The sequence below is a fragment of the Camelus ferus genome, chromosome 1 (assembly GCF_009834535.1).
Source record: "Camelus ferus isolate YT-003-E chromosome 1, BCGSAC_Cfer_1.0, whole genome shotgun sequence".
Classification (NCBI taxonomy): domain Eukaryota; kingdom Metazoa; phylum Chordata; class Mammalia; order Artiodactyla; family Camelidae; genus Camelus; species Camelus ferus.
Window position 1 is genome coordinate 108900160 of NC_045696.1, and position 26817 is coordinate 108926976.

General features: G+C 47.9%; 1 protein-coding gene across 1 annotated transcript in view; it reads right to left on the reverse strand.

Annotated features, from left to right (window-relative positions):
- The window catches only part of EPHB1 (EPH receptor B1), a 409323-nt gene extending 406700 nt beyond the window's left edge, over positions 1-2623 (reverse strand). The window contains exon 1 of the mRNA XM_032488058.1: positions 1758-2623. Within this exon, the coding sequence (XP_032343949.1) occupies positions 1758-1815 (58 nt within the window). The 5' untranslated portion in view covers positions 1816-2623. The remainder of the gene's footprint in view (positions 1-1757) is intronic.
- Positions 2624-26817: the final 24194 nt, after the last annotated feature.

Here is a 26817-nt window from a genome sequence, read left to right on the forward strand (position 1 = left end):
TTCAACGACGCAGACCCAACGCCAGGACCATGCTCCCAAAGTAGGCAACTATTCTGCACTCCGAGAGCAAGCCACTGCCCCTCCAGGGGCCGCGAAGAGCGGCTGGCAGGACGCGCCGCCCCAGAGCTAGAAAGTCCAGCCTAGCCTCGCCCGTTGCAAATGCTCGCTCGCCCAGGTCGTCCTGACCGGTTTGGAGGTGTGCTTCGCCCGGCTTGTCCTAATTTAACCGCTCCCGCGCTTGCTCCCCAGTAAGGCAAACCCGAGCATCCTTTCTGCGGGATGTTGTCCGCGCTCCCCAATGCTCCAGTCCCTGCACGTTGCCAAAAGCACCCCGCCCCGCACAAAGACCAGCAGCCAGAAAGGGCAGTGGTAGGCGGAGGGCAGACAAAAAGCCACCTTCAGAAAAGCAAGAGCGAGCTTTCCAAGCATTCATCGCCGCACCCCCGCGCCGCCACCAGAACGAACGCGGGATATGGTGGTCTTCCCTACGAGGCTGGGTAATCTTAGACCCGCCTTAGAGCCAAAAAGCCCCTGCTTCGCTTCCAGAAGGGCAGTACTTTCCGGAGGGGTTGGGGCGCCGAACCCGGGGCTTGAGGGACGGGGAGGGGTTCCACTGGGCCACGGTAGCAGCTGGGCAAGGACCAGGGCAGTTCAGCGGAGCGAGCTCCCCGTCCTCGGAGTCCCTCAGTGGAGTTTCACCCGCGCCGGACACCGAGGCTGCGAGCTGGGCTGCGGCGCGCATCTCCCCGCACAGTTGCTTCCATCCCGGCATTAAACTCCTCTCTAGGCCGAGAAGCGCTTTGGGAAGGGGCTGCGGCCGCCGCTCCGCGGCGAGAAATGGGGCGGGGGAAAGGGCGGGAGGCGGGAGCTGGGCAGGGATTTCCCACAGGGATTCGCGGGCGCAGCCCAGCGCAGGGCTCCCTGCTGCGCCAGGCGCGGTGCCCGCGGAGCGCGATTTCCCGGCCACAGCGGAGGGAGGCACAGCCAAGGCTGAAGTAGCAGGGAGAGCGTCGCTATGCGTCGGCTCCCTTGCCGGGACGAAGGAGATACTGGGGGAGTTTCGGCAGGACCGAACACCCACCCCACCCCGCCCCGTTTTCAGGCTCAGGAAGTGACAAAGGTGTCCACCTCACCCCGAATGACCCCGAAAAGATGCAGCCCGCAGGCTCCCCGACCACCAGGCTGTCCCCCGAGGGTTCAGCCAATGAACTCAGCTCCTCTCCTTCGGCGGCCACTTGGGGGTACCGGGCCAGTGCTTGCTTCATCGGTCCCCGCGCGCAACGCCAGCCCGCCGAGCCCAGAGTCCTACAGTCCGCGGACCGCAAGCAGAGGAAAAGGAGAGGGCGCACGGCAGCCTAAGCGCATCTGTGGCCGGGATAGGAAGGGAGTAGACAGGCGCCCGCACTCCAGGGGCCGGACCGCCCGAGGCGTCCATACTTCCCCAACGCTCAGCTCCGCCGGAGCTAAGGAGCCTGCACCGCAATGCAGCGGGCTCCGCGCTCTCCAAGCCGAAGCTGCGGGAGACCGGGGCTGCCAGGGAGCGCCAGGGCGCGGGAGCCAGAGGGCTCCGCGAACCAGCTGCGGGCGCCGTAAGCCAGCCGGGGGCGCGCCTGTGGGTGCCGCCCCAGCCCCGCGCTCGGCCGCGGCCAACGCTCCCCAACCGCCTGGCTCTAGGGTCGCGGGATGCGGGCGACATGTAGCCGCCAGAGAAGCCCGGGTGATACAGCCGCCAACTTGCTCCGCGGAGGGTACGTTACCTTCCATCGCGGCCACTGCGGTTGCCAGGAGGAGCAGCAGCAGGCAATCCAGGGCCATCGCCGGCCGGCGGCTCCCAGGCCGAGCCCGAGCCGAGGCGGCCGCGCGGGGAGGGCGCCGCGTCCTGGGGCGCCGCTGCGCTCCCCGCCGGTGGCTTCTCCGTATCCTTTCGCGCTCTGGCTGGGACCGGACTCCCCGGAGCGCGGCGTGGGCGTGGGCGGGAGTGTGCGCGCGTGGGGCGGTGCGGGCGCGCGTGGGTGTGGGTGTGCATGTGTGTGTGTGTGTTTATGGGAGAGGTGGGTGTGTGCGTGCGGGTGTGTGAGAGGGCGAGGGAGTGCGAGCCGGGGAGAGCGCGCGAGTGCGTGTGCGTCCTAGTGTCACATTGCGAGCTACAGCCGAGCCTACGAGAGGACGGAGCCGGCCAGACTGACGAGGGAGGGAGCGGGATCCCCCACCATCAGCTCTCTCCCCACCCCTAACACCTCCTGTCCAATCAAGGAATCAAACCTGCAAAATTCCCCCGTCCAATCAGGCGCGAGCACCTCCTTACACTGGCATTGTTAGTTTAAGAAAAACTTTTGCTTGCAAGGCTGTGCGGGAGGGCTCGGAAGGCGCTAGGAGGGGTCCGGGCTCCCTCTGGTGGTGCTCCTGGAGAACTGCACCGGCTGGCCCCAGCTCTCCAAGCCCGGACTTAGGGGGCCTAGCGAAGGAGCAGGCTGAGGACTTCCCCTTATAGCCCACCAGGACTGGTGAGCTTTAAAATAATCAAACTTGTCTTTCATCTTCTCAGCGAGACTTACCCTGACCACCCTATTTAATGCAATCTGCATGGCACAGCCCCCATAGCACTTCACCTAACAGGGTATGGTTTTTACTAATCAGTTTTATTGTGGGTCTCCTCTTACTAGAATAGGGGTATTCATTCTTGGGGTTCGTGTGTGGTTTGTTCAGTATGGAATGGCCAGTGCCTAGAACAGCGCCGGGCCCATCAAAGTTGATAGCATGTATCTGATGACCGAATGAATGAGGTTCAGAGAATCTGGGGGCTACAGCCCCAGTGTGTGCAGGGCACTGGATGTGCTTCCTGGCCAACTCCCTGCTGCTCTTGTCCCCCAGAGGTCTCCAAACATGCTCTGTGAACATCCACAGAGGGCCCTGAACCAGAAGATGAGTCAGGTGGGGGGACCAGTGGTCACACAGTCCCCTATGGGGTCAGAATATAATAGGGCAGCAGAGGGTTCTGGAAGGTAGGTGCAGAGGAAGGCACCATGACTGTGAGTGAGGGGTTGGAAGGACTTGCAGAGGCAGCAACAAGGGGACAGGGCATTGGAGGTAGGAGCGATTCTCCCTGGGTCAGCCCCCCAGCTCTGCTGTCTTTGCCTGTCTCTCGGGGTAGCCAGAGGGTTCAAGCTCAAGGTCCTGCCTTGAGGCTGCAATGCTGTGTTGATGAAATGTCCTCACCCCATCACCCCCACCCTAGACCTGATGATGGTCTGGTCCTACAGGGTCAGAGAGGACTTGTTAGATCACCTCCTTAGCCTCTGCCCCACCATGCCTCTCCCAGAGTTGTCAGTGAGTTAACAGTGGGCAAATATGACAGCCCCTCCCAGGTGCTCCGTCCTCCTCTTCCTGCCTCAGTTTCCCACCCTGAATGTTTAGTCTCCGCTTTGCTGGGACTGCTCCCCCCCAGTCACAGCCAGACTCCTCTCCATAGGCTGATACTGTTTTGCTTCCCCCCCCCCACTCTGACTCAGCTGCCTCCCTCTACCCTACCCTCCACCTAACCCTGCCTCAGCTTCTACCATCACTCCCGCACCCTCCTCCTTACCAGCACGCCAGCTGCCCTCTGCCCCGCCACATACCCTCAAGTGTGTCCTAACATCACTGGAGCCGTCCGTCACCCCAGGAACAACCCTCTCCCAGTTACCTAGCATCCTCCTAAACCTGCAACAGCCCCTGACATCAGGGACCAGTCCTCCTGGAGCTCTTGCCTCAGTTTCCACGGTCCTCGCTCCCCTGACTGTCTTATCACTTCTTAGTATTTCATTTTCAGCTCTCAAAGAGTTTCCCCCCACTAGACACTGTCCTTGGAACCACTGCTCGCTGGGTCTGTAGACAGTTCCTGGGCGGCTTCACCTGCTCTTCTGCCTCCAGCCTTCCGCCCACAGAGGAACAGATGGATGGGTCTCAGACTCCTTTCTGCCCTCTGCTGCATTCCAGGCTTCTGAGAGGCCCATCAGGCCAAGTCTCCTTGCCACATTTTCCTCCCAATGCCCTTGTCCCAAGCCGGTGAGCCCGTCCCCATGCCAGCCCGCTGCCTTCCCCTGGGCAACTGGAGAGTGTCCGAATGGTCGCCCAGTTCCATCCCCTCTTCCTCTGCAATCTTCCTGCAGCCAAATAAACCCTTCTCAAGCCAAGCTTGATCTTACCTCTTCCCAGTACAGAAACTGAATGGCTCACTGTCTAAGAAAACCAATCGCTTTGGCGTGGCATCCCAGATTCCTCTACAAGCTCTCGGGAACCTTCCTTCTCAGCCTGGACCTCGCCAGCCTCCCTCTGCACTGGGCCGCTCAGCCAGCTTGATCCCCTCGCCACCCGCACACCCTGCCCAGGCTCTGCTTTCTTGGCACCTGGCTAGCCACTCAGTCACTCACTTATCCAACAGATAATTGTTGGGTACCTGCCAGGAGCCAGACAGGCTCTGCTCTAGGCAGTGGGGACACAGACACAGGCCCTGCTCTGAGGGAGCTTCCGGTGCAGTGGAGAATGATGACCATAAAGAGGCAATAGTATGTCTGATGATGATGTTACCGAGTCCAAATTCATTCTGCTCACCGCATGACAGGCCAATAAATAGGGAGACGAGTTGTTGGGGCAAGGAATAGCGACTTTATTCTGAAAGCCGGCAGATGGAGAAGATGGCAGAGTAATGTCTTGGAGAACCATCTTAACTCAAGTCAGAATTCAGGTTCCTTTTATACTAAAAAGGGGAGGTGGTGTGGTTGGTTGTTGAAAACTTCTTGGTGTAGGAATTTTTAGTTCTTGCAGCTGTCCACGTGGGTCAGGTCATGGTCCCCCTGTAAAACCTTAAAGAAAACAAATGTTATCTTCTATTCTGTAACTTGTTATCTTTATATAAGTGCAAAAGTGTTAATATCCTTAAAGGTCATAGCCTTGAGAATGGGCTGTCCTGTATATTTCAGGCTGAAGGCAATATTTTTTACAACAGGTGCAGAGCTAGCCTAGAAAACAGGGTACAGGGTTAAAGCCAAAGAAACAGATCTAATACGGAGTCAGATTTGTTCTTTTGTGTTACAGTGAGGACTGCAGAATAAGCAATGTAACAGCCAAAGGGTGACAGTGGGTAGCTAGACACGAGGAGAATGACTTCTGTTTATTGAGCACCTGCTACGTACAAGCACTATACCAGATGTTTATATGCAAACTGAAATGAAATGAATTGAATTTTCTGCCCTCGACTTCTACTTAAAGCCCACCTCTCCCAGGAAGCCTTGGTGTCCCGTGGCTGGTCCCTTCACCCACAGTTTCATGCTGTATCTCTTTGTGTGAGTACAGAGTGGCTCTCCCAGACCTAGCTGAAGACAGAACTGACCTTTATCCAACGGCAAACCTCACTCCTGAGACACCACAAGTACGGGGTTCCCAAGAAGAACTCAGGCCAGGGTCTCTGAACTGGGCCAGGGAAATGAGACAGGGATCGCTAACTTCGTATCTTTCAGCCCCAAAGCTCACCCTGAGGGTTCCAAGTCAACAGGGATGAAGTAGGGTCAAAATGTGATTTTATAGTCCCTACCCTAATCAAATCTGCTGCACAGTGAGGCTTGGGAGTCACTGTCTAGGCGTTTAAAACTGCACTGATGACTGGGACATTGTGCTGAACACCAAAAACTGATACATTGTGACTGACTATACTTCAATTAAAAAAAAAAAAAACAACTATGTTCTGAGGTCTCAGGGGACGGCCGGGTGAGGAGGTACAGGAGCAGTCAGGAGCCGGGGCTTCAGGTCCCACCTCTCTTCTGGCAGCTTTTTGTCTTGCTGGGCATCTATAGCCAGTTTTGTTTGAAGGAAGGGTTCTGTGGCAAGAAGAGAAGGAGGTAGGGGACGAGTAAGTGGGTGAGAGGAGAGGGTTGGATTGGGGTGGAGATGGGGCACATCAGTTCGCAAGGGTACGAGGAAACAGCACTGAGGACTTTTAGAACCTGCCGATGACTTGGGCAAGAATAGCATTGGTTAAGGGCTTTTGTTAATTTCCCTAGTAACCCAGGGGATTGACTTTTCCTGAGCAAGTTAAATATTAATTTAGCTGTGCAGCAGATTGATCTTTCTCTTGCAACGAGTTATGCTCTGTAAATATCCCTGAAAGCACCATTGGCTTGGGATTCCAAGCCTGGGTGCCCATTTCCCCGGTAGCATCTCCTTGGCTGTTTTTTCTCTCTCTGATGTCAAATCCTTGCTTGTTTTCTTGACTAATCACCCCGCTATTTGATATCACTAAATCACTCCTTGAAAGTGACAGATGTTTGCCTCCAAGCCAGTAGCTGAGGGCTCTCAGGCACCCAACGGCCAGGGCCTAGAGGCCCTTCTGGCTGGAAGGTTTGGGGGCAGCCAACCAGGTCACCCTCATCTCTAAAGAGTTTTGTGGCTAAAAGGTTGAAAAGCATTTCTAGTGAAAGCAATCACCCAACGTCCCTTCGACACATTATGAAGCTACCCTGCTGGACGCTTCCTGCTCAGCTCTAACCTGCATCCCTTTTGTTGTAGTTTAAGCCTGTTTTCTTCATTCTTCTTAGTAGTGGGAGCTTAGACAAATAGGTACCACCTTGAGGATGGTCATATGTATGTCTTTACATGAGATACTCAGTTGCTCCCTTATCGCACCTCTTTCTTTATAAGCATTACTTAACTGCATACATGAAAGGTTTAGTTATGATTCCATGATCCAAGCTACCTTTCATTAGATTCTTAAGCTGCAAGACACATTTTCATCAATTCTTTTTGAAAAGGGAGGTGGATCATTTATGAGCTCTTTAAAACATTTTAACAATGGATAATAGACAAATAACAAACCTTCCTCTCCTTTTTTGTTCTTTCAATGTTTATTGAGCAGAAATTCTGTGTTAGTTGACTGCAGGGTGCTGGGGACCCAGTGATGTCTGTGACCCAAACCCTCCCTTCAAGGCTCTCAGGGTCCCCCTAGGAAGACAGACATTGAAATGCATTGTAGGAATTTCTGTAAAAAATGGGCTCTGGCTAGACTCTTCCAACAAAGACTCTTCCTATTTTCAGGAAAACACCCTAGCAAATACAGACAAATATGAAGACTCAGAGTAACAAGGTGAATGAACACTGACAGACAACCTAATTGCCAGGATGTGGAAGGAGCTGACAATACTTATAAGGCAGATGAAGCTGGATGGAGAGAAACCTATCAAGCACACATATGACATCTGCCAAGTTCTCTTTCACAAAGGGAACTCACTTTAAAGAAATAGATAGGAAGATATGTGATAATTCCCACTCTGTCAATTCCTGACTCAGACACCCAGGAGCTCTACTCACCAGAGAATGGAGTGAATATCCATCACCATTATTGCTTCAGGTCCAAACCAATTGAAGAGCAGTCTCCCCTGGTCATCCTCCTTCCTTCCCCAAGGTCTCCTCATACCCAGGAAGAGCCTGAAAATGAGCATGACACCTGGGCAGACTGGGCTGCTGGTGGAGACACAGTACCTCCTGGAGGGGAGGAACAATCAAGGCGCGGGAGCAGACACGGTAACAATTGAGGGAGCAGTGCAGCCTGCTGAGTGTAGTTTTTCCTGTGACACATCAGGTCAGAGCACCAGAGAATCCAGAGGGTAGTTGGAGAATGATGCCACCTCAGTGGAGCAGAGGCACTAGATGAACCCCGTTGGCAACTGGCAATTGAATATTGGCTGGTCCTCCAGCTGTAGGTTTGAAAAGATGATTCAACCATCAATCAAGCAGTGACATGGGGGGGGGGGAAGTCCCCAGCCAATCCAGTCCTCCTGCCTAGCATAAAACAGGATGATGAGTCCCTCCCTTCTCAAGGGGCAAGGAGATTCCAGGGGCATGTTAGAAACACTGCGAGACAAAGAGCAGGGACAGCACCACCAAGACCCAGAGGGAGAGCATCCCTTTAAAAGTGATGCTCTGCTCCGTCAAGAGGCATTTTCAGGAAGCTTGTTGGTATGCATAAAGACAAACTCCGTGACAAAGGAAGAAGCTGATAAGAAAACAGGCTAAACAGAAAAAGCAACAGAATGAGAGAAGAGAGGAGAAAGAGAGAAGTGTCTTAAGGAAACAAAAATGCAGGGTCAGATTTTAAACTTTACACTGGTGTGGCAGGAAACAGCAGATCTGTTGCTGCTGAGCATTGAATGGGTGGTGTGGAATGCAAGCTGGAGAATCTTTCCAAAAATATATGCAAACTGGACAGAAAAGGGAAAACATTGAGAGACACCACAAAGCACATGGAAGACAGAAGATGGAAGACCAACATATGTAAAATTGAGCTCTCATGTTTGCAAGAGGCTGGGGACTTGTTAGAGTCCCTAGAAGCATCCCTGAAAGAGTTTAGAGTTCCTAAAAGAGCCAGCAGTACAAATGCTGTGAAAGTAATGGCAAAGCTATTTAAAAAAAAAAAAAAAAAAAACTCTTCTTGGCTAAATAAAGATCTTAAAGTCACATCTAGGTAATGTTTTTGAATTGTATGGATGTTTTGAAGAAACCTTACCATCTCTCCAAGGACATACACAAATGGACACATAGAAAAATAGATTACCTACAGTTGGAAAAAATATAAAAAATATCATTAGTTTCATAACGCTAGATTCCAAAAGAAAATGGAGCCAGAGCTGTAGACTTTGATGAGGGAAGATTTGTGACACACAGAAAAGATATTTCCGGTAGTCGGAGAGCAAGAGACGTTTTCAGTTACATTTTCAAATCTCAGTAAGTTTGCAACAGTTTAGAAAAAAAGTTACTTGAAAATATATTCCAAATGACAGAGATGAGGTTTGGTGGCAAGCTTAAAATCAATTAAAATAGAAGTCTAAATATTTGCAAACTGCTTTTGAATTTAATTCAAATGTCAAAAGTAGTCTCAATAAGGAATGTATGTTGTTAAATTGTTACAAAAACCAAGATCTAATAGCTCAAATTACATTAAGACCAAAGAGAAGGGGAATGTTAGGTGGCAGGTCAAGTCTATATGAAATTCTTTGTTCACATAGGAGTGATTCAGAAGCTTTTTTTTTTTTAATGCTTATATCTTACAAATACTGAAATTGGTTTAAAATAGTGTAAATTGTTTAAACACAGTTTTAAATAGTTAAAGATTTTCACAAATATTACTTAAGGAAGTATATATATATACATTTGAAAACACTGGAGAAGGTCAAAATAAAATATAATGCCTATTTTTTAAAAAAAGGAATTGAAAAATTATTAAACAAACAGAAGGTAAGTTATTGTTGAAACAATAAACATTTATAAGAAATGACAGATCACTTCCAATAACAAATATAAATGAACTGAATATTGATGTAAACGTCTCTTTGACTAAAAAATAATTTTGTTACATACCATACCTAAAACAAAGGGGAAAATAAACAGTAAAAGAATAACTTTCATTCATGGTAATATTATAGGTTAACCCACAAAACTCTTGCTAAACACATCTAGAAAAAGTCAATAATGTGTAAAATATCTTCTTTTCAATAAATTGCAGAGTTCGTAAGATGTATCCCCAAAAGCCGAGAAACAAAGTACTAAAATCCAGAATGATAAACGTGGTCGCTTAAACTGCAGGTGGGTAGGGATTAGGCCCTGGTAGGGATATCTACTGGCTTGAATTTTAATGTGTATCAGTGGAATATAAGGCTTTGAATAAAGCAATCATGCTTTAAAATGTTAAGGGTAACCACTTCCCAGATAAGCAGCGGGGGGAAAGGGGAAGAAGGAAACTTAATTAGTACAATGGAAAGGAGGAAAGGAGGGAAAAAAAGCACAGCATACAGAAAGCATAAAATAAGATGAAGGAAACAGATCCAAGTACACCAGCAACCGCAATAAATGCACCTGCCATATAATACATATAAATGAAAGAAACCGATTTAAAAAGACAAACATCAGATTGGTTAAGAAGAACATCCATTTATATACTGTCGGAAGAAAGACACTTAAAAAAATAAGGATTTGGAAATGTTCAAAGTAAATGAATAAGAAAAAAATACCAGGAAAACATTAATTTAAAAAATCTATTATAGCTAGATTAACTCCAAAAAAAGGAGAAAGCATTATTGGTAATAAATGAAGCATTACGCAATAATAAGGTGAATTCTTTTGGAAGACGTGGATCTTGAATTTCTGTGCACCTAAGGCATGGCCTCAAATTATATAAAGAAATAAAGGCAGAATTTCAAAAAGGAAATTGACAAATCTATCATTAGAGAGAGAGATTTTAACTTTCCTCATTTGGTTATTTATAGATCAAGCAGATGAAAATTGAAAATAGAAGATTGAAACAACATAAATAGACGTATACAAGCCCTATCCAATCACTAGTGATTATCCATTATTCTCAAGTACAAGGAGAAAAATTGCAAACAATTGCCTACTTACCAGGCCACAAAGTAAGTCTCAGCAAAGGTCAAACAATTTGTCATGCAAATCACATGATCTGACTTTAAATCACATTATCTGACCTCAAAGCAATTCAATTAGAAACCAGTAACAAAAGAAAATTTGAAACACACTTTAACAATCTTTAAATAAGAAATCTTAATGGGAAATGAAAAATATTTCAAATTGAATAATTAAAACTCAACCTCTCAGGATTTTGGCATGCAGTTAAAGTGACACTTACAGGCAATTTTATATTTTATATCAGAATATTAGAAAGTATATAAGAATAGAAGAAAGTTGCCAGGTTAAACAACTCACTCATGGGGCTAAAAAACGAAGCAATAAAAGTGAGACTCACTCAAGGGAAAGAAACACAATATAAAGATAAGTACACAAAAATACAAGAGTGGAAAATATAGAAATTATCAACAACACCCCACATCTCAAAGCTCCCTATCTGATGAGAAGGAACTAATAAAATAGAAGAAGTTTCCGACAAGACTGAGCTGGTTTGCAAGGAATGTAAAATGAGACACAGCATTAGAGATGAAAAGGGGGACATGCATATAGAATAAAACTTTGAAACTTTAAAGAATACTATAAACCACTTAAATGAAATAGACATTTTTCTTTAAAAGAAATATATACAACCTAATTCACAAAAAATTAGAATATTTGAATAGCCCCACTACCATGAAATAATTTGAATCAATAAAAATCTACCCACCAAAAAGAAAACATTAAGTCCAGATGGTTTTTGCCAATGAGTTCTACTCCAAACATTAAAGGATGTATTTCCCAAGTAATGTTAAGAAGCTAATTTACCCTTGACCTCACAACCAGAGAGGAAATATACAAGAAAATAAAGGACCGAATAAATACACGAATATATAATAAAATATTATCAAACTGGACTCAGCTGTGTACTGTGTATTTTCTCTTTTTCAAGGGGACCAATTTGGGCTTGTCCTAGGATTACAAGAATGGTTGAATTTTAAAGAAATCTATTCACTTCATTATCTAAAGGACAAAATGTATAGAATCTTCTCAAGAGACACATAAAACATTTGATAAAAATTCAGAACTTTTTCAAAATTTAAAATATATTTAAGCAGGGGAGGGTATAGCTCAGTTGGTAGAGTGCATGTGCAGCATGCGTGAGGTCCTGGATTCAGTCCTCAGTACCTTCATTTAAAAATAAATAAATAAACAAACAAACAAACCTAATTACTTTCCCCCAAGAGGAATTTAAAAAAAAAAAATAACAATTATTAAATAAATAAATGAAATGTATTTAATAGGAGGAACAGAAAAGAAGTTTCCTATCTTGAGATATGGTACATACTAAAAACCCAGAGCAAATAATACATCAAATGGTCAAACATTAGAAGCATTCCCCTTTAAGTTGGGGAAAAGAAAAGGATGCTTGCTCTCTTTGTTTCTATTAAACATTTTACTGCAGGTCCTAGCCAGCACTCTAAGATGTGAAAAAGAAATGAAAACTATAAAGAAAGGAAATGAAGAAAGAAAACCATATTGAATCATAAATAGTAAGATTATCTATCTAGAAAACCCAAGAGACTACAGACAAACCATTAGACTGAACATGAGGAATGAGAAAGTTTGCTGGTTACAAAGTCAATATATAAAAATCTACTGCTTTCCTAAACATCATCAAAAAATAGTAATTTTCTTTTTTTTAACATTTTTTATTGATTTATAATCATTTTACAATGTTGTGTCAAATTCCAGTGTTCAGCACAATTTTTCAGTCATTCAAGGACATATACACACTCATTGTCACATTTTTTTCTCTGTGAGTTATCATAACATTTTTGTGTATATTTCCCTGTAATTTTCAATAATATAGCATTGAGTTATAGCAATGAAAACAAAAGTATATTGGAACAAATCTAAAGAAAGCCTTAAAAGACCTGCATGGAAAAACTGCAAGACTTTATTAAAGAATACTTTAATAATGGGGAAGATACACCATGTTCATGGGCGAAAAAACTGGTGGCAATTCTCCCCAGTTTTAACTCTAAATTGAATACAAATACATGAAAAGTATCCAGAGTATTTTTGAAGGATTTGACAACAGTCCAAATTCAAAGGCAAAAGGCAGAAACAACCAAGACAATTTTGAAGGCAAACAGAATGCCGGGCCTTGCCTGACCACCTATCCATACTTATTATAAAGCTGTCTTACATAAAACAACATGGAACTGATGTAGTGATTTGGGACGAATGCGTAGATGGAAAAACCCGTGGCAACGAAAGTATTAGGGAAGGGATAAAGAATACAGTAAATGTTGCTGAGACAATTTGGAAAAAAATAAAATTAGATTTTTTTATTCCACACCAAATATAATCAAATCCAGCGGGTTGAAAATAAGTATGAAAGGTGAAACTTTAAAAATGTTTTTGAAGAATATGTAGAATTGCTTAATGAAGTGAGCTCGGTGGAGGAAGGTGGCATAAACAAGACACAAAAAGCCCCAATTACAAAAGAAAATAGATACATTTGACTACATAAAGCGAGAAGCTTTAGTGCAAAAAGACACCATAGACACAGTTAAGCCACATACTGGGAGAAAATGTTTGCAACTTATTTAATCAAGAAAGTATTTGCATCTAGAATATATAAGGAACTTCTACAAACTAAAAAGAAACAGCGTAGAAGTGCCCAAGTGCTTGCTTTGACAGCATATTGCAACTAAAATTGGAACAATACAGAAATTAGCATAGCCCCTGAAACAAAAATTCACCAAGCGTTCCACGTTTTCAAGCTAGACACAAAAGGACAAATGTTGTATGATTCCACTTACATGAAATATCTAGAGTGGTAAATTCATAAGGACAGCAGGTAGATTAGAGGTTAACAGAGGCTGCGGGAAGAGGGTATGGGGAGTTATTGTTTAATGGGTAGAGTTTCTGTCTGAAGTGATGAAAGGGTTTTGGCAACAGTGGTGATGATTGCACAACATTGTGAATGTAATTAATGCCACTGAAACGTACACTTAAAATGATTAAAATGCAAATTTTATGTTATACGTATTTGACCGTAATTTTAAAAGCACGCAATGTTAAAGGGGGTAAAAAATTAGAACAGACATTTCAGGTAAAAGGAGAAAGGAATGAGCTAGCAATATCTGAAAAGATGCACAACCTAATTTGCAAGTGAAAACACCAAGATAATACTTCTCACACGCCAATGGGCAAAAATAACACAGCCAGACAATGGTAGGCTTGGTGTGATACGGAGAAACAGAAGCTTTCATACACTGCCAGTGGGAGCCTCCGTTGGTTCAAACATTTTGGGTAAGAGTGTGGCATCAGTGAAGTTTAACACGTGCTTCCTTATGTATCAATTAAAGTACAGGCTGCCATAATAAAGATGCTAACAATAAAATACTAACAACAGAATGGCTTAAAGGTAAAGTAGTTCATTTCCCTCTCACACATCATCCCTGAAGTTGACAGTCCTGATCAGCGGGACAACTCTGATCCTCACAGTCATTCAGGTAATTGGATTCTGTCATTTTCTGCAAAGTTCAGGTTGGATCACCACTACTTTTAGATTTTGGCTAGAGGAAAGGGAAGCCAGATGAAAGCGTGGAGGAGGTGTACACCTTGCCTTAAGGCTCTGATCTCAAAGTAGCAGAAAGCCCCTTAGATTCCATTGTGAAGACTTAGCCATGCAGTCACATTCACCTCAAACGGAGGCTGGGAATGACGTCTAGCAGGACACCTGTGTGAAGACAGGCAGAATGGATCTGGGTGGACAACTGGTAGTCTCCACTCCACCCTAAGACTCAGCAATTTCATAGCTAGCTGTACCCTAGCAACACCCGTGCCCACGTGCACCACGAGACAGACACTAAGAAGCTCGCAGACACACAATTCATCACAGGAAAAGACAGGAAATCACTCCAATGTCCATCACTGTAGAACAGAGAAATAAATCATGGTATATTCATATAGAGGAGCACAAATGAATGAATCACTGCTGCATTATTAGAAAGATGCTCCTAAGGCAATATTAAGATTCAGCTGAGTAGTAGGCATTAAAATTTAAATAGTATGTGTATATATGTACACATGCACATTATATATAAGAATGTATGTCTGTATTTATAATAAAGTTACTTCTTCAAAATGAACTAGATATAATTTTTCACCCAACAGACTGGTAAAAACAAATGTTTTTTAATGTTAAATATAGGCAAGGATGTGGGCAGAGAGACAGTAAAAGTATAAATGGCAGTTTTAGCCTTTAGGGCATTTCGGCAGTATCTAAAAACCTTAAATTGGGCATTTCTATGAACTGCAGTTTCCCTGCGCAACCCTAACATAGAGAAACAGCCAGGGAGGCACATAAGGAGGTGATGGGCAGAGACGTTTGGTGCAGCAAATTTTAAAACGGGAAAAAAATTAGAATACCCTAGATGCTGTTAATTAAGGAAAGAACTGACTAAACTCTGATCCAGTCATACTAATAATGCCAGAGTAGAAAGAGGGATGTGGAACTATTTGTGCTTAATGTACATAGATCTTCCAGAACCAGTGTTCTGTGAAAAGGCAAGTTACAAAACAAGTGAGAGGAAACAGTATTTTATGTCCCCTAAAGGTGTGTATGTGGATTCTTTATTTGTCCAGAATTATCTCCAAAAAGAATTTGCTGTTTAAAAATGCCTGTATGAGGAACTATTATTTTAAAATATTAAACTTTAAAATGTTTTAAAACCAATAAAAGATACTTGGCCATTTAAATTAAACTAAGTGAAGAGATGATGCAACTCATCCATTTATTTGTAAATGTTTATTGATGCATACGATGTGTTGGAATCTGAGGGACAGCGGTGAATTACAAAGTGCCTTCTTTGCAGAATTCAGTTATTTGAAGCATTGAATCTCACCAAAAGTAAAACTTAGAAACCGCAAGACACACCATTTCCATGTGTTTTTATTAAGCAAACTCCCTGGTTTTTATGTTTTTTTTTTAAGTGAGTACATTGGACAAGTCCAGTAACTGCTCAAAGCCTCAGTTTACCCATCTGAAAAAAATGAAGTGAGTCTAGATTCTGCTCCCAAGTCAGCTATAAGGCACTGGGAGTGCAGAATCTGATCATTGCCTTTATGAAATGCCACGTGTGGTTGTTCAAGAAGAAGAAATGAAGGCAATTTATCTTGCTCTTCAGAGTCTAAGGTATGAAATGCTGATCATTATAACAAGCAATACAATCCAGATCAAAACACTGTTGGATGATCACACAACTAATTGGAGAGAGAACCAAAGGGGACTTATTAATGGTAAAACCCACAAATGCTTTTCAAGGAGGTCAACGTGAAACGTGTGCCTTTTTAACACCCATGCCAAGGACTCGATAACGCAGTAGAAAGAATGCTGGTTAAATTTGTGTTTGTCACTTCTTGCCTGTTGAAATCTTCTTTTTGAAAAATTAGAATTAAGAATGGTTGGCTTTTCTCACGATGCATAGATGAGCCTCAGATCCACACAGTTGGCTCTGATCTCGCCCAGTCTGAACGTGGTGGCCCTGATGCCCCAAACAGTGTCAGCGTCGGTGTTGTGGTCTGTCCATCTGCCCGTCTTCCTACCAGTATTGTGGGTGTTTCAAAGACCTTAAAAACATTGGCCTGAAAACTCCTCCTGCATCTCAGGCATAGAGGTCCCATCTGCATCCCTTCCTCACAGCCACCAGCATTGGACACTGCCCCACTTCCATAATCTCCAACTGTGGAAATTCCTGTCTTGGACCAGGACCTCCCAGGCTTCCAGCACCATTCCGGCCCCTCCCCCATTCATCACTACACTTCAGCTTCATCATGAATCTCAGTCCTCAGCCCCAGTCCAGCTGCCCCGCTCCATCAGGAACGTCAGGACCTCCTGGCTCCACATGCCTCCTAGTCCAGCCTAGACACCATGGTCAGGCCATTTCAACACAGCCGGCTTTACCACCAGACACTCCAGAGTTAAACTCTCCAGTATGGTACCTGTTACCCCTTGAGCACTTGATATGTGGCTAGTCCAAGTTGAAATGTACTTTTGGTATAAAATATACTGAACTGTATGCCATCTTTCAAGGATCAAGGGTGAAAAAAATGTTAAATATCTCATAATTTTTATATTGATTATGTGTTGAAATGACAGTTTAATATATTGGGTTAAATTATATTGAAGTGAATTTCCTCTGTTTCTTTTACCTTTTTAATGTGTTTATTAGAGAATATATAGCTTCTATTTCTACCTTAGCCAGCTGATGACTGGAACTGTGTGAAACAGAATGTGGCTCTCTGGGGCCAAGGGTTGTCAGGGATTAGGTGGGTGTCAAGGTCACACGGAGGTGGGTCGAGGTACCGGGTGTCCAGAGGGTCTGGGCTGCCACACAGGGGAGGCAAGTCAGAGACCCAGTCCTGCAACACCACAGGCTCACGGGAGGGGAGGGGGCTTGCAGGTAAAACACTGGTCAGGTCAGTAATATTTAACATCTTTGCCATTTCAGCTGTTAGTGCTCACTGTGTAGATCTGATTCAGAGAAGAGGGGTTCAGGCAGGCAGACACCCCACATCCACAGCCGAATGACAGTAAGAAACCGAAAAAGAGGGGCCAGGTCTCTCCAGAATGAGAGGTACTGTTCCACACAGAATGAGTGATGGAGAGCGAGGAGGTCACTGTCTGATTAACTCCACCAGTTATCTGAAGCAGCCTCCAGAAACAAACAGACATATGGGAACTTGAATATACTCTCAAGAGATTTGAGGCCTCCCTTCTCCTGGAGGTCTAAGTAAACCTGTTTCTCATTCCGTTCCCCAGAATCAGACCCTGAGACAGATTAAAACACAAGCCCGCGTGGAGGTGCACTGGACGCCCTGCCCCCACTGGCCAGGGCACCCATCCTCCAGCCGTGAGCGCTGGCTGTGAACAGCTCACAGCTGAGCCCTTTTCTGGAACTTTGCCTTTGGCCAAATGGGCACTGCCTCAGCTGGGGGTGGGGGGCATACCCACCCACTCCCACCCCTCAGAGCAATCTGCAGGAAGTAACTAACTGAAATGGAGGTTCAAAAGGCTAGCGACCTTGACTCCAGAGGGGACCAACTCTGTGGAACAGTCTGTGCTCCCCAAGGGATCAGGCTGAAGCCAGTCTCCAGCCCAGACCACAGCTCTGCTCAGCTCCATCCTCTGCCTCACTGCAGCCTCTCTCCTCTCCTGTTCCCTCTTCCCCGCTAAGTCACTTGACCAAGACCCTGCTTCAGGCTCTGCTTCCAGGGACCTCACTCCTACAGGAGGGGAAGGAAGCTTGGAGAGGTGAGGGGGAAAGTGAGGCAATGGAAGAGATGCAACCAGTGAGGGCGTGTTGCCAAACCGGCACCACCGCGGGGGACCGGGGAGTAACACTGCGGGGGAATCTGGAAACCAGGGTAGAATACACACCCGAGGGGCAGGGAAGCAGGGGTCTTTATACACCACTTCCCAACAGACACTGGTTCGGGCTGCCAAGGTGGGGGTGCTTCAACGTCACAGCACTTCCAGCTGCTCGAGTTCAGCCAGGCCACCCTTCCAAGGTCCCAGAGAAAGGCCTGGGGCCCCAATGCTGGCAGCTGGAAGTCAGGCCACCATGACTGATGTCCCAGGGCCGAGGAAATGTGATCACGGTGGGAACGCCTTCAGTGCCAGCCCCTCGCTTGTCTCCGCTTCGTGAGTTCAATGCCTGGACCTCCACGACATCGCGCCTGGGCACCAAACTGAGCCAGACACACACTCACTGCCCTCACACAGCATGTGTGTGTGAGGTGGATTTCTCCGAGGACTCAGCAGTGGGGAGGGAGATGTTAACTTGGTAGAAACACAGGTGGCTTCAGATAAGATTGCAAGTCCCTATTCTTCAGAGTTCTTCAGCCGCCCCACCCCAGGGACCCTCTCTGTGGCCTCAGCTCTAGGTGACCCATGTGGACAAGAGCCCATCAGGGGGTTCGGTGGAACAAAAGCGTCATTCATTTTACAGGACTCGCTCTCCTGACAAGGTACTTGTGGATTACATTAGTATGCTATCACACTGCCTGGAGCGAAGTTAAGTTTTGAGTTTGTGTGCTGAATTGGAGAGTACATTTTTTGTGTCGTTTCTTGGCGACATGACTTAGCACAAGGGAATGAGCAGAACGCGGTTACCAGCGTCTCCCAGGGAACCCGTGGCGGAGAACAAGAGTGGAGGCGAGTACGCCGACAGCCTGTTGGAGGAGGTCCCCGGGAGGATGTGACCACCAGCTGATCCCTGAGCTGACCCTGGCACTCAGAGGCTCTTCATCCTTACCCCCGTCCTCGGAATGTACGTTCTGCCCACTGTCCCACACTAGGAACTGTTTTGAGGACGCAGCCTTGCAAAAGCAATGAGTTACCCTCCCTGTACTGGGGTCAGTTTGCAAACCAACGCAGCCACATGGCGGGTGCTGGGGAATCAATGACAGGTCAGAAAGTCCCTGTCCTAGTGGATGTAAAATTACATAAGAGACAGACCTTCCTCTCTAAGGACGAAGCAAATGCAATAATATCATCTCAGAGGATGCCAGCCAGAAACCAAAGTAAAACACTGCACACAGAGGGTGATGACTGGTGGGATGAGGAGCGTGCATCCCCCAGGGCCACCGGGGAGGGCAGCTGTGAGCACAAGACACTCAATCAGGGGAAGGAGACAGAAATGTCAGGGAGAGGGCAGGGCAGTGGGGCTGAAGCCTTGTGAGGAGCCAGTAGCCAAGAGCATAGGACATGAGGTTGGTAAGATGGGCAGCATGCATTCATGCGGAGCCCCATTTGCTCTGAGGTAAGATTCTGTATGTCTTGTTCATGGAGGTGGCATGCTGAGGGGTACACCTCGGACCAGGGGGAGCATGGCAGGGTGCACTTCGCCCTTCTCCCTCCCCTACCCGCTAACAGCAGCAGCACTGGGAACTTAATGCTCAAAGTGGACTTGGATCTATGGATGCCGTTCACCCAGGCTGAGAGAATGGTCCCTAAACGTCGCTCCCAGCCATGCCATGTGGAGAGGGCCCTGCCTGCTCCAAGGGCGACTGGCGCTGGCAGGAGAGGAACCCACCAGATGGCCCATCGACGTGGAGGCTGAGGCTCCTGTCTTTCCTGAGGCCTTGGCCCCAGACCTGTGGCAGCAGACAGGAGCAATGTCTTGCAGCCAGGATAGAGGAAGAGAACAAGAAAGCTGCACAGTTTCTCTGCACCTGGCCAGCCTTTGACTCCGGGCAGCCCTGCCATCTCTATGAGCACTCATGCACTGGTGGGAGGCTGGGGCTGGCAAGCACACTGCAAGGGCTTCTGGGCGCCAGGGGGCTCTGGGCACAGCTGCCACCCATGCTTTGGAATCTGGAGACCCCTTCCCAGGAGAGAATCACTCACCACAGTGCCTTGGTAACACCAGCCTGGATACCTGTCTCCACATACCAGAAGCCAAATCCCCTCCTCATCACCCGAGAGGGCTGCAACTGAGTCACAGTTGAGCTGGAAACAACCCTTTGGCTCCTGAGGTGGCCCAGCTCTCTGATGCCTCTTGGGAGGGATCAAGCATCACAAGGCAATGCTTGCACTCTGTGCATGAGCCTGAGGGCAGTCTGGGAATGTCATCGGGAAGCTGCAGAGGCCACACCCCACGTGCACCCTTGGCAGGGACACAATGGGGAGAATCAAGCTGAGCAAGCACCCCACATGCAAAGCCAAGAGTGGCTCTGAACCCATTCCACGTGGAGCAGCTCCCAGACTGCAAGGGAGACGGTGGGAAGGGACAGAGGGAAGAAATGGAGGGTAAGAGAGAAGGGGGAGGGGAGGAGAGAAAGCAGATCGGCAAGAAGCTGAAGAGGAGCCTGGCCTGGCTCTCTGTCAAGTGCTCTCCCCCGAAGTGACTGGCACCCAGACAAGATGTCCACAAGCCAAGTGTCTCCCTCACAGCCATCACTGTCTCCCATAATGGCTGGCTAACAGAAATCAATCTTCTTAATGCTGCCCCGAACAGAGAGGAAGGCCAGCCAAGTTTGGCAAGAGGATCCAGCCATGCATCAGCTGCACCGGGCATCTGGCATTCAGGGGTCAGGTTTCTCCCATCCACCTCCTCTCCTGGCACCGAAAGAGCACAATGCCCGCCCCTCCTCTGGGGGAGAGGCAACAGGCAGCCAAGACTCACGTCTCAGACGGGCCCAGCCGGGATGCCTCCACTCCGTGCACCCACCTCTGCTTCCACCCACCGCCCTGGATGGCTGGATCCCTTTCCCCATGGAGATGTCTGTAACTTGACCCCATCAGCACATCTGTAAATACCTCCTCCCTGAGATGGACCCCCCTAAGTCGGGGATCCAGAGTGCACAGGGCTTGAAGAATATTCTGGCTATTTCTCAAATGTCAGTGGCCAAGAACTGGAAGAGAAAATGAGGTCTCCTCGATCTGGTGCCTCGTGGGGGTGGAGATAGGCATGGATGAGTCTCCGCTAGTCCTTCAGTCGGCCTGCCTCACTCAGCCTGGAGAAAGGACAGTAAAACCTGTCTTGGCTGGACTCAGGAAGCCAGCAGAGTTGATGGTGTGGAAGCAGGAGGCTGGGCTGCCCTGCCTTCAGGACCTGACCCTGCTGGGAGGCTCAGCGCCCAGGAATGGAAGCCAGGATGTGGGTAACTCTTGTTAGCATCTGTCCAAATGTATTCCTACAATTGCCTTCTGGCCAACATGGGTTGATAATTTCGACTCAAGTTTGGGGATGGTTGCTAAGGGAGTCAAGAGGAAAATGTTTGGTATGTAAATCTTCTCATTGTTTTCCAAATTAGCATCCACACAATCTGTAACTTTGAAAGACTTGGAAGCTAATTAGCCCTTGTACTTGTGATTAAGACAAAACAGACAAGAGGAGAACTCAGGGGTGGGCCTGACGATACCATTAACTATTTATAGTTTTCCTTTGCCGCTTGACAAGAGGACAGTGGGAGCTAAGAGAGAAAATGGCAAAGACCCCGTGGGTGGGGAGGTGAATTCTGTCACCCCTCAGCAATTACGTTACAGTTAACCAATGACTGAGGCTGGGAAGGGGGAAAAGAAACAGCATTTTGAATGGTGTTTGATAACAAACTAGTCTGATGCCTTCAAATCACAAGGGGACGATTAAATTCTGAGATCAGGTTAGGATGAGAATTCCCACAAAATCCTGAGACTGGAATCAGATTAGTGAAAAAGAAATGGAAAGTCATGGAAAGAATTGTAACTGTTGCAAAGCATTGACAAGTCTTTAATTTTCACTCTCATCCACCTTTTTGGATGCAATCTTCTTGCTAAAGCTAGTTTATGTTTAATAATCTCGAGAACTTTTTTTAAGAAAGAGCATAGCTTTGCCAAGAGTATGTTAGGAGGCAGTGATTCCCAAACTCCCAGGGAATGGCGACATCAGAATCTCCTGGAGGTTCTATTCAAAGCTCAACTATTGAACATCCTGATTTAGTGGGTCTATCTGGGACCCAGCAGTGTGAATTGTCACCCGCCTATCCAGGAGATTTTGATGGGCAACCAGATTTGAGAATGACCTGGTATCTCTGTTATCCACCTGCAGGAGAAGGATAGCTATTTGGACAAAAAAGACAAGAACCAGTCACATACTTGCTTACCTTAATGGGGAAAGCAATCCCATGGGAAGGAAAGTAGCCTTGACATGCTGACTCTGCACATCAATGAAGTGACAGAGAAGCAACTCTGAAAGGTGGTGGAGGAGCTGGTGTAACACAGCTCCCCCAGGTCTCAGAAATGAGCCCATTGCACTCCATGCCCTCGGGCTGAAGAGTGATGTAAGAGGGCCTAGAAATAACTGTAAGCTCTCATCTTATACCTACATCTCCTCTCACCCCTTTTGGGTAAACTGAAGTAGGACAGGTGGGAGGTCAGAAAAGTGCTCAGAGAGGAAGATGACAACCAGGACCAAGGCTGATTGGCGTCCCTCCCTCCCCCACAGCTCCTGAGGTGCTTATGGTCAGGCTTCGGGGTTACTCCTCTGGGGTTACTAATATCAAGGATTTTTCAGAGATTATTATTGTTCAACCATCTATCCAGTCGGGAAATATTTATCAAGCATCAATTACGTGCTAAGCACCTGGGTAGCAATTCTCAATGTACATTAGAGTTGCAGGGGGAACTTAATTACAAATGTTCAGCCCCACTCCAGACATTTTTAGTCAGTTGGTCTGCCATAGGGTCTAGGCAGTGATCGTGTTAGGAGCATCCCAGTGGCACCTGGCACACAGCCGGGGTTAGAGAGTTACCGCACTAGCGTGACTCCAGTGGTCCTCAAACGCGAGCCAGTCGCAGGACCACCTGGAGGTCTTGGTGAACCACAGATTTCCACCTTCACCCTGAGACTTTCTGATTCAGCAAGTCTGCGGTGGGGCCCAAGGATTTGCTTTTCCACACTCAGAGCTTCTGCGATACGTAGCAGTGCATCTCATGAAACTTACAGTCAGTTAATAATACACTCCTGTGCCTGTTTCTCAGCCAGCGTCAGAGCCCGCCCACAGGCACAACTCCCTCACCACAGGGCCACCCAAAGCTATCCTTCCTCGTGAGTCTCCAAGCCTAAACTCCTGGCCTGGCTCGGAGGCCTGTTTTGTTTAGAAAGCCACAGACAGCTGGATTCTTATTGGAGGCTCTGGCAGGGTGAGGAGAGGGGGGCACACTTAGTCAGGTTGTCACTATAATCCAGTTCCTTGGGTTTGCAGGACTGAGGTCCCCGTTTCTTCGCTGGCTGTCAGCCCGTGCTCCTCTAATGCATAGAAACCTCTGTGGTCCCGGCACACGGCCCCACTGTCTCAGAGCAAACAACAGTGCACCGGACCCTTCTCGTGCTGAGACTCTCTCCTGGGACCCTCTTCTGCTTTTAAGTCTCATTTGATTACATGGGGGGCATCTAGACAACCCGATAACCACCCTGTCTTAAAGCCAGCTGAGTACCAACCTTAATGCCTCTGCAAAGTTCCTTCACATCAGCACTGAGGTGAATGTTGGGTTGAGTAGCCAGGGGACAAGGACATTGAGAGACATCCTTAGACTCCTGTCCCCCGCAGCACACTACCTGCTTAATGCCATTTTCCAGCGAGCAGGCACTCGGAGAAGCTACGCCTCCCTAGTGTCCACCATGTAAATACTTGGTACCTGGGCTTCCAGCATCCCAGGGCTCCCAGCACCTGGGCTGGCCCACAGTTAGGAAGGGATGCCAATGCTGATGGAAAAGAGAGAAAGGTTCTCAGCTCCTTCTGGCACAGTGTGAGGAGGGAGAGAAGGAAAAATGCCTCTGGACACTGTTAAAGCCTTTCATTGCCTTAATTAGAGCTCCCGGAAATTTTAAGCAGGGCTTGCAAAATTAAGATCTGTAGGCAAAGCCTGCAGCAGGACAAATGAAGCCCTGTTCCTGGGAGATTCAGGTCTGACTAGCTGAAGATAATCCTCAGTAATGGGGTAGCATGTTTCTGATACCCTCCAGGCTCGCTGCCTGGAATCCATTGGCCACAGAACAGCCACCCCCGTAGGTTGTCCAATATGCAAATCTGGTCGTGTTCCTGCCTGTTTCTGACCCTTCCATGACTGCCCATTTGGCGCCAAAGATTCGAAGTTCCTTGAGTCTATAAAAGACCCTCTGGTCTGGCCCGAGGTGCTCCCTCCAGCCTCATCTCCTGTCCCTCCTGGCCTCGCACTGTGTCTCCCTAAGTGTTTCAAGCTCCCTGCACACGTTGTGGCATTCCACATCTCCAAATCTTTGCTCAGGCTGAACCGCCTAGAATATCTTTTCCCCATCCTTTGACTAATCTTTAATCACCCATCACTCAACTCATGTGTCTATGCCTTCAAGAGGGCTCTTCTCTGTCCATGGCTAGACCAGATTAATTGTCCCTGCATGTTGATTTTCCAGCTATAAATCTGTCTCCTCCTTGAATAAAGAGGGCCTGGTGTAGGCCCTCAAAAATATTTGCTTACAAGCAAAAAGAACACCACCTGTGGCAAGAACTTAGCATAATCAGAGCCAGATCTGTGCGTGTGACGATGAGTTGGAATAATCAGTGTGGGAGTCAGGAAAGGGCCAGAAGAGGGCCCAGTCTGCTGGACTTGCCTCTTCACTTACAGGGCCCTTTGCACAATGAAAACGCAGGGTCCCTTGTTAAGCAGTTATTAAGAATCTCAAGATGACAGAGCATTAAACCAAGCCTGGGCTGTTCCTGAGCACGGAGCCCTGTCAGCGTCACAGGCACATGCCAGCCTGCAGTCTTGACGACACGGGCCAAAGGCTGGAGCCGGCGAGGCTAGAGTGCTCGCCCTCCGTTTCCCCAAACCCGCAAGCCTGAGTTTAAGTGTCTATGAAGTTAACCTACTGAAACTGTCCTTTAGTGGCAGGGGGCCTGTGATTCAGCCTCCAGTCGAGGCCTCTTTGTCTAAGAGGGAGATGCCACCTGGACGACAACACTGGCCACGTGGGATAAGGTGTGGCTATGTCTGTGCCTGGGGCCTGAGCACTGGGCAGCCCATTTCCCCACGCAGTGGTTGAAAAGGCCAGGTCACAGCAGAGTGCACATGTCCACAGCCAGCCTCTTCCCACCGCTGGGCCCAGAGCTAGCAAGACGGAGCTCAAAGAGAGGACTGGGAAGCAGACCCGATGGTCCTCCGGAGCACAGCCCAGGCCACACGGGCGGGGTGCGCGTCCACAGGGCAGGGCAGCCTCTGGACAGAACCAGTCAGTCAGGCACACAACCAGTCACAGGGAGGCCCACTGAGGGTCAAGGAGCTGCAAAGAACGCAGACCTCTCGAGCTAATTTTTAAAATGCTATTGGGCTTGCCCAATGCTTTGAGTGAAACTGGGGGTCACCAGACTGTAGGAAAACTGGAACTTAAAGGCAGCGGGGAGCAGGGAAGCTGTGAGCACGTGTTTCCCCCTCGGTGTCTCTGCTGTCCCTCGCCTTTGCGTCATCTTGCTCCCCCTGTCGCCTGACCAGCACCCTCTGCTCGCACATGGTTTCTGTCCCCACGTGACTTGGACTGCACGAGCCCCCACAGCTGTCCTGGCCTTGCTCCCCCTGCACCACAGCTCTGCTCCTTCAGTCCAAACCAGACTGTTTTTCACATTCTCAAGGGAGGAGTCTGAACTGGCCTGACATTAGCCCAGGCACAGTCTGGGATGACCACCCTTGGTCCAGCCAGTGTGGCAGAGCTCCCCAGCTAGCCCCCACCAGGGGAATGTGGTCAGGGAAGATGGGAAGGGCCCTTTCTAGAATAAAACAGAGCAGTCCCTGCAGGGTAGCCCTGGTGGTAAAGATCCAGGCAGGCAGGCAGGCAGGCAGCAGAGCGGTGCTAGGGTTTGTGCTAGAGAGGGGTAGGGTCCCAAGAATCTGAAGGTGGAGGATGGCCCCCACCTCAAGAGGCAGGCACCAGAACTGGGTGCAGGACAAGGAGGAACAAGACCTGGGTCAGTACCACAGAGACTCCCCTGCATTCCAGAGATGCTCAGATCTGCGTCTCTGAGCCTCCAGCATCAGAGCTGTCAGCAGAGGAAAACCATGGGAGACACAGATCCCAACACACACACACAATAAGGCCCTGTTCCCAAGGACTTTCATAGCATAAGCATGTCCAACCTCAGGTGTCCAGAACGTCTCACAGGCCAGAGCTCCCTTTCTTCCCACACAAGTTGATCGAGCTGATTCTACTGTAGGTGTGCGGTATATTAATACATATATTTGAAAGTCGTGGGGAGCCAGGCTCAGCCAGTATCTTCACCTTCTGACCCATGTGACTCTGACCTCAAGGCCTTAGTTCAATGAAGAGAAAAGAATAAAGGTATGTGCAGAAATGTTGCTGCAGATGACCTCCACACTGGCCCAAGAGCCCTTGGAAATGCTAGTAGGTCACGTGATCGTTTTGCTTAAATTCTGTCACTTGTTCACTCAAACAAGCAAGTGTTTACCAAGAAACGATTCTGTGCTCTGGGTGCTGTGGGATTGATCCAGATGCCCTAACAGGACTCACGTGGCCTCTCACCAGCCTCTGCCCACTTCTCAAGTCAAGTAACTCTCATGCCTGAGCTGCATCAGACCACCTGGAGGGCTTATGAAAACGCAGATGGCTGGGCCCCACCCCAAGAGTTTCTGACTCAAAGGGTCTATATGGGGCCCAAGAATCTGCATTTCTAAGAAGTTCCCGAGTGCTGCTGCTGCTGCTGCTGGTCCAAGGACACTTGGAGAGCTACTGCTCTGGCATCACCTGTTAGCACGGCCAGCTCCAGCCTTCAGGCTCTCTCTCTGCCCCATCTCTTCCTCTCACAAACAGATACCTTCCCCACTGCCTGAACTTCCAATTTTCATAT